At 38.3% G+C, this 12,219-nt stretch overlaps 1 protein-coding gene across 2 annotated transcripts; it reads right to left on the minus strand.

Moving 5' to 3' along the window:
- Positions 1–6,489: 6,489 nt before the first annotated feature.
- Positions 6,490–12,109, minus strand: LOC110766166 (Man1-Src1p-carboxy-terminal domain protein). Of its 2 annotated transcripts, none has more exons than XR_015836050.1 (10): positions 11,735–12,109; positions 10,437–10,564; positions 10,223–10,294; positions 9,966–10,111; positions 9,762–9,876; positions 9,597–9,677; positions 8,525–8,662; positions 7,229–7,327; positions 6,887–7,000; positions 6,490–6,716 (listed from the first exon to the last, which is right to left on the minus strand). XR_015836050.1 is itself a non-coding variant. In XM_021969446.2 (10 exons), the coding sequence occupies exons 1-10, from the start codon at positions 11,988–11,990 to the stop codon at positions 6,673–6,675; spliced, it is 1,182 nt and encodes a 393-aa protein (XP_021825138.1). In that variant the 5' UTR covers positions 11,991–12,108; the 3' UTR covers positions 6,490–6,672. The 2 variants fall into 2 exon arrangements, 1 of the variants encoding a protein (XP_021825138.1); XM_021969446.2 differs by having other exon boundaries at positions 7,240–7,327; positions 11,735–12,108.
- Between the last annotated feature and the right edge of the window lie 110 nt (positions 12,110–12,219).

Here is a 12,219-nt window from a genome sequence, read left to right on the forward strand (position 1 = left end):
GGGACCCACCTCATAACCAAACAGCAGTCAGAAAGAGACTAATATGGGACCCACCCACTAATCAATATCAAAAATTAATTTTATAACTTTAAAAAAAACCTAAGAGGTGCAGACGCCAGCCCCTTCTCTTCAATCTCAACTTCGTTGGCTTCCATCCTCTCCATCTCCAACACTCTTTTCTTTTTTGCCCTTCCCCTTAACGAAAATTGACCTGGCCAACCCAGAAAGTGAACCCCATCCTCCTCTTTCCCCGACTGGTATTGGATACAGCAGCAAGGTCTCCTTTAGCCGTCTAGTTTTCCCTAAGGTTGTCCCTTTTAAGTCCCAAACCAAATCTCTACACTCTTCTTCAAGGTACACCACACCCCAATTTAATCTGAGACCCAGAGAAAGAGAGAGAGAGAGAGAAAGGAGAGAGAAGAGTGAGTGAGTCTCCTTTCTCATTGCAATAGAGTCATAAATTTCAAACCAAATCCAACCCATTAATCAATCCAATCTGCATAAAACAGGACCATACATGCACTCTCTCTCTCACTCTCCTCATCCAATTTCCCAGCACCATCCCTCCCTCCTCTCACTCCTCTTTCTCTCCATATATATATAAACCCCAAAACCCACACAAATATTCACAACTTCTCTTCAGCTCAGAAGCAAAAACAAAAATAATAAATAATAAAAAAAAATATTGCTCTTCAATTACTATACACCCATCGCAGCAAAATTACACAGAACAAACAAAAATGGAGAACCCCACTTGGAGGCCCAACCGTACGATACAATCTGTAAATCTTAGGCAGGCGCTGGCGGTTGGTGATGTTGTCTGCAGAGAGAGAGGAGGTTGTTTCGATGGTTGATATGTAATTGTTGCTAGGGTTGTATGGTCAGGGGTTGGGTGGGTCGGGTTGTGGTTTGGGTGCCACTAGGTGGGTTGTTGATTAGGTTCAGTTGGGGCAGACGAGTGGGTAGACAGAAGACGTTGAGAATGAGCTGAGGAAAGGAAGGGAGTGACGACCGATGATGGGTCGGCGTGGGGAACAGAGAAGGTGCTAGGTAGGTTTTTTTCCTTAATGCTTTTTTATTTTATAGGCTTATTTACTGTAGCACCCCCTAAAACTTTGGTCAAATCTCACTTTGCCTCCCAAAACTTAAACTGGCCCATTTACACCGCTTGACCGTGGTTTGGTGACTCACTTTGCCCCCTGCTGTTATCTCCATTCATAACTCCGTCAATTTGGATGACGTGGCAGGGCTATTTTCGTATTTTTACCACAAATGATGATGTGTCATGTACATGGCCCACTTTTTTTGCTGAAGTGAAATAACATATTAATAAAAATAAAAATAATGTAATTACTGTTTAATTAAAAAAAATTAAATGGAAAATTAAATTTTAAAAAAATATCTTCTTCTTCATCTCTCTCTGTCTCTCTGCGCCCTCTACTTCCCCTAACTTCACCATCAGACCACAGCCACCACCCAACCCAACGCCACCCAAAGCAGCCACCAGTCAAAACCCTAGCACTTCTTTTTCTCTATCACCATTTTCTTTTGCCTTTTCTTCTCTCTCTCTCTCTCTCTCTGAACAAACAAACTTGTTATTCTCTCACTCTCCAAAGCAGGTTGCTGAATCGAAGGAATAAATGTGAAAAAATAAAAATAATGCTAATTTTTTTTTTCTTTTTTCTTTGAAGAGTCTGATCCCTCCCACTCTCTTCCCCACTCTCTTCGAACAGCTTCACAGCCCCATCAACACCATCGAAGGCTTCACAGCTTCGAGGAGATCCAATGGCTTAATCGGGTCGCAGGCACTGACCCGTTTCAAACCTGATCTTGGCGGTCGTCACTCTCTCTCACACACACACACAATCCTTGCTACAATCCCCAAATTGTTGACAAGAAAAACTCAAATTAAGGAGTTTTGTAGGTATGAGAGTTTTGTGGGTATGAGAGTGGTGGATGTGGGCATGGTTTGAGAGAGGAATTTTGTGGGTGATTGCGGAAATTTGGGGTTGCAGTAGATTGTAGGGCTGGGCATCTATACCGTATATACCGAAACCGTGTCAATACCGTGTCATACCATACCATATAATACCGTACTGAACTCCCACCGAATTAAAACGGTATCATACCGTACCGTACCACACTTGTATGACACGGGTGCGGTATCAAATATCAGCCACCGTATGCCACCGTACCGTACCGAATAGTAACCCTAAACAAAAATACACGCAAGTTTTTTCACTCTCGACAACACTCGATCTCTCTCACTCAGACCCAGACTCTCAAACTCTCCTCCCACTCCCAGCCAGCTCTCTCTTTCTATCAAACTCTCGATCTTTCTCAATCGCCCTTGATCGATCGAACCAGGCCAAACCCTTGGATCTCTGTCTCTTTCTCACTCTCTCACTCTCACGATCTCTGTCTCACTCACTCAATCTCTCGAATTTGATCGATCTCTCGATCTCTGTCCCACTCTCGATTCAATCTCTGTCTCTCTCTCTCTCGACTCGATCTCTGTCTCTCTCTCTCGATCTCTCTCTGTCTCATTCTCTCGATCTTTCTCTCTCTGTCTTTGAAGCCCCAAATTGATGACATGTTGATTTGTCAATCTGTCTGGAAGCCCCAAATCGACGAAGCCTGCTCCTCTCGATCACTCTCTCTATCTGGAACTGGAAGCCCCAAATCGAAGACTCAAACTCAAATGGTAAGTTTATGTTCAACAAATTCTCTGGCTGGAATTGAAACTTTTGATAATAAGCTTTTGATTTGCATTGATGAATTGATGAATTGATGAATTGATGAATTGATGTCTGGAATTTATGAATTGTTGCTGAATTGATGAATGATGAATTGGCATATTTATGAATTGTTGCTGAATAGATGCCCAACCCTAGATATATTTGTGTCGTATTTATGTATGCCCAGCCCTAGATATATGTATGTTGGGTTCGGTATTTATGAATTGTTGCTGAATTGATGAATTAGGACAATATCTACATTTATTTTGATGAAATTGTTGCTGAATTGATGAATTGTTGCTGAATTGATTAAATATGTTGGAAAGAATGCATGTGAAGCAGAAACTGAAATGATTGGGGTTTATTTTGATTTTGTTAATTCTTGTCATACAGTCTCAATCAAGCAAGCATAAGGAGAACAATGGGCTTGCTATTTCTTCAACGGCAAAATCAACACCACCACAGTGGTTGATTAGGATTTGGATGTTGAATTTGGTGATGAATATTGATTTGGTTGATTTGGATATTGAATTTGTTGATGTATATTAATTTGGTTGATTAGAATTTGGATGTTGAATTTGTTGAATCTTTGAATCTTTGGTGAATTCATAGGTTGAATATTCAATTGGTTCATTTATGAGTTTTGTCATTTTGAATACCGAAATGGTACCGTACCATACCGATACCGATTCGGTATGGTATGGTACGGTACCAACTTTGGCAAACCATAATCCCATACCGAACCATACCGGTTTTAATTTCCGGTATCGGTAGCGGTACGAGCCCAATACCGTACCGTACCGAACCGTGCCCACCCCTAGTAGATTGGGTGGGTGCGGGTTCTGGGTAATTGATTGGGTTATTGTTTGTGTACATTAGTTTGGTTGATGTTATATTCTAATGAGTTTTTCTGGAAATTTGATTGAATAAGAAGGTTAATTTGTTGGTTTTTGGGTTTTTTTTTTCCTTTTTCAACGGTGGTGGTGATATGACTGAGAGTGTAGGAGGCATGGGAGAGACAAAGGCAGAGAGAAAGGTTTGGTTTATGGGTAAGAGATTTACTTGATGAGAGTGATTTGAAAATTAGTCAAAAAATGGGAGCAATTTTCCACATCACCTGGGTTGGTGGTTGTTTGGGCAGGGAGTGGGTGGGCTTGAGGAGGGCAGTTATGGCTGCCAAGAAGGGTTGGGTAGAGAGAGAGAGAGAGAGAGAGAGATTCTTTTTAGTTTTAAATTTTTTAATGTTTTATTTTTATTTTTATTAGTTTTAATTATTATAATATTTAATTATTTTTATGCGGAGGTGGGCTCCATTGGCCATGTCACCCTTTAATTGGTGGATAATGATACATGTGTATGAAATTACAAAAACACCCATGCCACGTCATCATAGTTAATAGACTTTTAGATGGAGTTGACGGCAGGGGGCAAAGTGAGTCACCAAACCACGGTCAAGCGGGGTAAATGGGCCACTTTAAGTTTTGGGGGGCAAAGTGAGATTTGACCAAAGTTTCAAGGGGCGCTACAGTAAATAAGCCTATTTTATATAATTTTTTTATTTAGGAATTGGTTAGTGGGTGGGTCCCATATTGGTCTCTTTCTAATTGCTGTTTGGTTATGAGGTGGGTCCCACGACTACCACGTCAGCATTTAACGTCTGACTTCGACGGTCAATATAACAGCGGGTGTAAATTAGTAATACTTAGAAATGTCGGGTATGAAATTGATTGAATTGAAACCTTGGGGCCCATTTCGATACTGACACTAAACCTCCAGGGACTAAAGTGTAGTTAATCCTAATTTTTATGAAATCTTGAGTTTTTTTTCTTCATCATCTTTACTAGAGTTCATTGATGTAAGCCCCTGAAAATATTTGTATTTTTAGTTGGTGTTATCTGTGCGCACGAAATTTTTTTGGAGCTCAAAGTGTCCTGCTCATATGGTAATGCTTTGTGCAGATTCTGTCATGCCTTCCAAATTGCTCTACACATTTAAAAAGGTCGTATGCTATTTCCTTAAAGACTTGGAATTAGCTTCTAAGGATTGTATCTCAAACTCTCAGTTATGCATTTGATTTGCACATAATCGATTGTTATTGTTGAAACCATGGCCATATCTTCGAATGGAACAACTGCACTAATTTTCATCCCCTCTTCATTGTGAATTGAATTATAGATTAAATTGGCCACTAAACTCAATTGCATGTTCAATATGCAATTGCTACATTATGTGGTCCAATTGACATTGCATTGTCTTTCAAATCGTCAATTTGATATGTACTTCGTTGAAAATTTGGATAATTTGTATATAATTTCTTGTTATCGCAATACCCACGGATGCACATTGGATTAATTTGACCCTTATTTTTATGTATTGCCGCCAGTTCATTGTGAACCCATTCACTTCAAAATTAGAGCTCAGCTTCTCATACTTGATTCAATTTTCACAATCACTGAACCACAACCCACTTTCTCTTTGGTTTCTTTTAAATTTGTTTTGGCTTTCCTCCTCCTCGAGTCCAATGGAATTCTTTGTAGTCATGTCCTGCAAAATGCAAGGACTCACTAGTAGTCCTGCCAAAATACCAACATTCATCGAAAGACGATTGCACCCATTCAATACAATTAAATGCCAAACAAATGATATCAGAGAACCATTTCAATGCACACCCTTAGAGCACTTCCACCCATTTGTCATAGCAAAAGACAAGGGGAGGCAAGGGCTGTTTCCACCCATTGCCATGGCAACCACTATTCACATGAGATATGAAGAGAGGAATTTGTATAGAGTTTTGGTGTGAGAAGTGAAAAATATGACTAAGTATTTATTTTTAAAAAATTCTGAAATTTTTAGTATATTTTTTTTAATTTTTTAAAGATTCTTTTAAAAAAATTTTGTTATTGCTAACGTCAGCAAACCCAGGCTAGAACAAGGGTTGGTTTTGCCTGAGGGCCAGCCCAGTCACATGGGACCCGCACCTTGCCCTGGCTGTCTTGGCCCGCTGGAAGGACTTGCCTGGGCTTGGGCTCTGTCCTGCTGGGCTGGAGTCTATTGGTGGAGTTGCTCTTGTATAGAAAGTCATTCCTCGCATTTAGAAGTTCCTATTATAGGTATCATGTGTATTTAAAATACAATATATATTTTTAAATAATTTAAAATTCATAAGATTTAAAAAAGAAAACCAAAATTTTATGAATTTTAAATGAAAAAAATAAAAAAAAATTTGCAGGGGCCATTTGTGATAGGTGTGTAAACCTCAGGGATGTTTTGTGATATATATATATATGCCACGTTAGCAAACTAACGGAGTTTTTAACGGAACCTAACAGCAAGGACCATTTGTGATCACATATACTAACCTTGAGGACCATGAATGACACAAAAAAACATTAAGGATGCAATCTGATAGTTTCGTAAACCTTAGGGACGTTTTGTGATATTAAGCCTTATATTTTTTATAGAAACAAATTCAGGTATAGGAAATGCAAAATAGGCACTCTGTAAGTAATACTAGTTCCTCTGACATAGGCAACATATAAAAGCTTTGGAACATCGACCGAGTTTATTTGTCCGACCAATATCCATGACAAGTTACAAAACTAACGTACATTGTGAGGGCTGAATTCTATAGGGCATAAGAAAATTACAGCCGGAAAACCGTATGCTCTGTGCAGTGTATGCTCTGGCGTGGTGAAGCCGAGTAGAAGAAAAACGCAAACCTAGAAGCCATTCAACTATCTGGAGCTAAATAGAGAATAAAGGAGAAGCTTTTCTTTCCGACCAAAGCAATACAAATTCTGTATTCTTACAAGAAGCAGTTAACTAGACCTTATCAGACATCTTGATCAATCTCCTGTACAACCTCTCAGAAATCTCCTTGTGAATCACCTCTCAAAGACAACATTCTAAGTCCGCTTGGCCCATGTGATAACGGTCACTGCTCCAACATCGTCGTATCAAAATTCAGCGCCTTACGCTCTGTATGAAAGGAGGGGTCCAACAAATATTAATTTCACTAAATTGTTGCTGAACAATCTCTAAACAAAATGGGCATACGAGAAGAGCTCTGTCGCTCTGAAGCGGGAAATTAATGTTCAAGAAAACAGATACACAATTTTGAATCAAAAATATAATCTTGTGAGACTCACCAGCATGTAGTGCTTGAAGATGGTGTTCAGAACTTCTTTCTGTGGCTCTGCTGGACTTCAACTTGCTATCCTCACCCCTTTTCATTCTTCTTGAAGAGCTCAAAGAGCCTTCAACTACACAAAATGAGAGTCGACATGCCAAAGTTGATTGCACAGAATTGAAGGCATAAAAAAAATTCACAACTACCCTTGGTTCCATAGAGCTCCCAATTTCACAAATTTTACAAGTTTGGAAATAATTTTTTGCTATTAAAATAAATAAATAACTTATGATAAGCCAGATATTGGGCGCCATGTTAGGATGCACTATTGACATAAATAAAACAGAGTCTGCCTGCATACCGCCTGCATACCTTGCCATTCCCATACTACTTTCGATTCACCCTTCACCAGCTTTGGATAACAATCTACATGAGAATCCTCCTGAACCAACTCCTCTACCTACACATATTACAGATATTGCTATTAGAAATATAAACAATATTATGACCACTATTTTCAAACTATATAGAATAATAGAACCCATAAAATCAAACTAAAATTTTCCTTTGGGATTGAAAGCAACTAAGATTAGGAAACAAAACAAATAATATAACAAAATAACTAATTGAAGTTATACAAAGTAGATGTACTTGAACTTTTCGATTTCATTTTTCTCACTATGGATATAATGATATATTTCATGGCTTGATGGTAACATTATAATGGGGTTAAAAATAAGTATTCGTTTATATCTTAATTTGGATGAATGGAATAAAAAATACTTGTACATACAAGTATACAGCAAGCCATTGTTATGTTTAATAGAGACTGGCAAAACAATATATCTATAAAAGGAGGCATGCAGGAGCTGTCATCATGCTGGTGCAAAACAAGTTAGAACTAATCCCCTAGGTGGTAAGAATGAAGTGGGGAAAGCGCACAGGATTAGAATAGGTCATGATTTGAATCCTACCCAGTGTAAAGAAAAAAAAAACATGAATTAAATATGAGCCACAACTTGTGAGATCATAAAGCACAAAGATCTATACATCTAATTATTGTCATTGGCCCTTGTGAATTGAAGGTTGATTGTGACCTGACCCAACCCACCAAGCCAAACCCGAGGTTAGTTGGACATGAGTCAGCTGCAAAAGTAGTGGGCATCAGCTCGGGCTCAATGATAGTCAAGTCAGATTAACTTTTTGTTTGTTTTTTATAAGTTTAGAATTTCTTAAAGTAGATGTATGTTACATGTAACTAAAGGTTTTATAGCATATAGGAACAAGGAAGAAATTACTTGATTCATAAATAGAAACAAAACAAACCATATCAATCAAAACATTTCAAAAGGTTCTTACGTTAAAATGGCAATTCCATTGAAAATGTTCAGTTCAATAATAACATATAAACAGATCCAACTTTTCGTCCCCAAAAAGTAAGCAGAATTTACAATCACAGATCAATTTCAATGTAGTTTGAACTCAAATGACATAGTTAAGTACATACCACTTTAAATTCTTTTTTTGGGTTGACAAAGGAATACTACAATGGATACCAAAAGTACATCCACTGATGAATTATGGATTAATAAATTATCAATTGAAAAAGAAAGTAAAGGTTGAAGTGATAATCAAATCCATAGAAAGATGGAGATACCTTCTTCCACAATACAGGGTCCTTCCTCTCCTTTGGCAAAAGAAGACGATCTCGCAACCGAGAGGCAACAACCCATGGTTCACATTCACTATTCACACTCTTTGACATGAAGGCCTTCTCCTCGAGCACTTCACAAACCTACAAAGTTGGCAATTGAAATCGTTTTAACAGAAGCAACTGAACAATTCAAATAAACCAAGGGGTTAAAAAATTGAGTCTTGTTGAAGTTGTGCATCGTTGACAATCACGTCTAGTATGCTCCGGCCTAGTTGTGCATCGTTACATGAATTTAAGGTAATATAACATTAGATCTAGCATGTTTCACAGAGGAAATTTCTGTCAGAATTTTCTTTGACTTTTGAGTCTCATATTAGATGTTTTCTAATGTGATATGAGGAGTTATTCCTGTCCCCTTTTCTTATTTCTTCTTCATCTATTTTTCAGATTTTACTCGTTAAATATTCCAATACTTAGAAAAGGTTCAGTCCAATTCAATCATAAAGAAATACTTCTATTGATGGCTGCCTGCCATGCCACTAGCTTGTTTCCAGTTTCTCACAGCGATTTGTGCCTAATTTACAGCCCAGATATCTATCTGAAATATATTGTTCAAAGTAACACTATCAAATATTTTAAAGAGCATTTGGAAAAAAAGAATACTTTTACTAGCAACACTATCGAATCTTTGTACGAGCATTTTACATTCTAAAATGCAAAGTTGTCCCGAATTATGTGCATGGGTCTAAGCTTTTCCCAATCTGACATGACATGGCTTGACATCAACATTAACATAATGTCCACTCATTGAGATGGAATGTCCACTTATTATTTCAGATGTCACACGGAAAAGACTGGACATTTTCTCATGCAGGTCCATTCAGAAAATACGGGTACATTCAGAAAACACAGGTACCTATTTTTCAAGACTCAGGGATTTATGAGGTCATGTCCTCAAATTTTAGTCTGGAAGATGGTGAAATCCTTATAATGTCTGACTTACAGAAATAATAACATAAAAGCCTAAAATGTGAATGCCCCTTTCCAAGTACAGAACAAATGGTATCATACATACCTGTTGGTAAAGCTCATCAACTCTAGTTGATAGACACCGTCTTCGGCGGAGTTTCCAAAGTATGAACGCTGATCCCACAAGCTGGAGATCTCAATACTGTCAACAACCTTCAACATGTTGATACTAAAACATAATCATTAAAGGCTGCCTTTAAGAATGGAATACCAATGCACAAACTGGCAAAATAAGTAACGCATGCTCAGAGATCCATTGACGAATGCGACATGAAAAAGGTTTGTAATGTTCAGCTAGCATGTCAGGACACTTCAACTCTTTGACCCTATACACAAAGAAAAGTAAACACAAAATACAATGGTTAGGTTAGGGTACATTCAGAAAGAGGAAAAGCTTCCCTCCATAATGACATACCCAGGGGAACTTGTCCTCGTATCCAACATTCTATTGACAGTCTCCATTGTCCTTTCTTTTGTATACATATAAATGGCATTATCTGAGCCAACATGTTCCAGCAGCTTGTGCTTATCTAAATCATTCCATATATCATTTTCTTCAACCTGTCAGAACCAGACAAGCTAAAGCATTGTCAAAGTGTATTTAACAGCAACCGAAAATATCCATACAGAAATAAATTTGATCAATTTCATAGGATTTTAAAAGTCACTAACCCAAATTGTTCCAGTTCCATAGCACAAAAATTCAGCAAGTGCCTCACAAAGACGAATTTCTACCCTTTCTGCCTGTATTGTACAAGTCCAAATAAAACATAAATGTATCATGCATGTATATCTATCGGTGTGCATAATACTCCAATGTAACTTATGCAATTTTTCATCCCTAGAATATTAGTGCAGCAAAAAGGAGGAGACTTTCAGGACGTACAAGTTTCTTAGCTGTTTCATTGATATCTCCATCTTCTATACATAACTTCCCACGCTTCTTAAATCCTTGAAGACATTCCATCTTGCCTTGATAACATTGTCCATTACTTGGGCAAGGCTCACAAGAATCTGTAATAATCCACATTGATTAATGTAAAATCACAATAGAAATATGCATCTTGCTGAAAACTATTCCTCATGAGTCATCAAGAGGTGATTTTGAGAATCAATCAACCCACAAATCCATAGCCCAGGTGACTCACAGCCTCCCTCTCGCCCAAATGGGCTAGGGTTGAAAAGTATGCAGCTGAATAAATTAAAGGAACTAGAAGATACACTACAGGGAGCAGAGAAATGCCCACAAGAAATGCTAAACAATCCAGGAAACGCTATAAATGGATAACCCGCAAAGCTTGTAGCAACACATTTATTAAAAATTAGTAAAACTATTATTTCCACTATTTTATACTCCATTCAATTTTCCAATCATCTGGATATAGATAATAGATGTACTGCCCTTATATCACCTTTGTACCACCATTGAACCATCAGTTGTGGTAATTTATGATGTAAAGAATCTTTACACGGAGATATTGCCTTTACAAACATGATTCAGTTATAAAACACAACAAAATTCTAGTCTACTTCACAACATAAATACAACTTGAACACAGGTCCCTTAAAGTCACAACAATAGGTAAGATAAAATGCTTGAGTTCGTTTGAAGATGTGTGGCAAACCAGCAGCATAGGGTACCCCGGTGTATAATCAGCTCTGCAAGCCTATGTTACTGCGAGCCTACCCGCACTCTAGTCTGCATACACAAAACATACAGGACTTGAGCCCAACAAGGGCCAACTTTAAGCCCGTGACAGACTGAAACCTGAAGTCAGAAGGTGACCATGCTCTGCTGCCATTCGGGGATACCCACAGACATGCATAGTTAACCCCAGCTAACCAATTAACCCCTACAACAAATCTCCAATGACTTGGCAAATCCCAGAGGTATAAATTCTAAGAATAACTGCTATTCAGAGGTCCGAAACACTTCTAAATCCAAATCTAAGCAGATTGATCACAAACTGAGTTTGTAACCACAGAGCCACACAACACCTTTTAAACTGAACACAACCAATATAAAAAAAACGCAAACGCAAAGAACCCATTTTCCCCATCAAAAAATGAATAACACCGATCAATACACAATGGAAATTCAGCTCAAAACAACAAAGCAAGTCACAAAACATCCAATATCTTGTTGGGGTTTCTCGAAAACAAACATAAAGTTGAGAGACCTACCAGGGAGGAAGTCCAGAGAGTCCAGGGAGCTATCACAGAACGGCTTGGAGTGGCGGTTGATGAGAGTGGAGGACAAGAAATTGAGAGTCAAAGCGACCGAGGCTGCGATGGCCAACACTGCTGTGAGCCTCGAGAACTCTTCTTTTGAGGGAAAGAAATTCTGGGATGGTTCCAATGTTGATGCAATGGAAGAAAGCGAAGACTCAGGGCTCGGTTTTGGTTTGGGTTTCGGGCGCTTCTTCGAAGTTGAAGACATTGATAAATTAATAGTGTTGTGTCGGTTACTGTGAGGCAAAAAAATGGAAGAGAGGAATGAGAAGAGAGGCGAGAGAAATGAAAATGAAAGGTAGGCGGCTGTCTCCTGGTTTTGGCCTTCTGAAGCTATTAATCGGTCGGGTAAAGTATGAGCTTGACCCATTTAAGATTCCAAAATGGGTTGGGCTGATTTATTTTTATCTTTTTGACGAAACGATTTTTTTAGGGTA

Source organism: Prunus avium, chromosome 5 (genome assembly GCF_965620075.1).
Source record: "Prunus avium chromosome 5, drPruAviu1.hap1.1, whole genome shotgun sequence".
Classification (NCBI taxonomy): Eukaryota; Viridiplantae; Streptophyta; class Magnoliopsida; order Rosales; family Rosaceae; genus Prunus; species Prunus avium.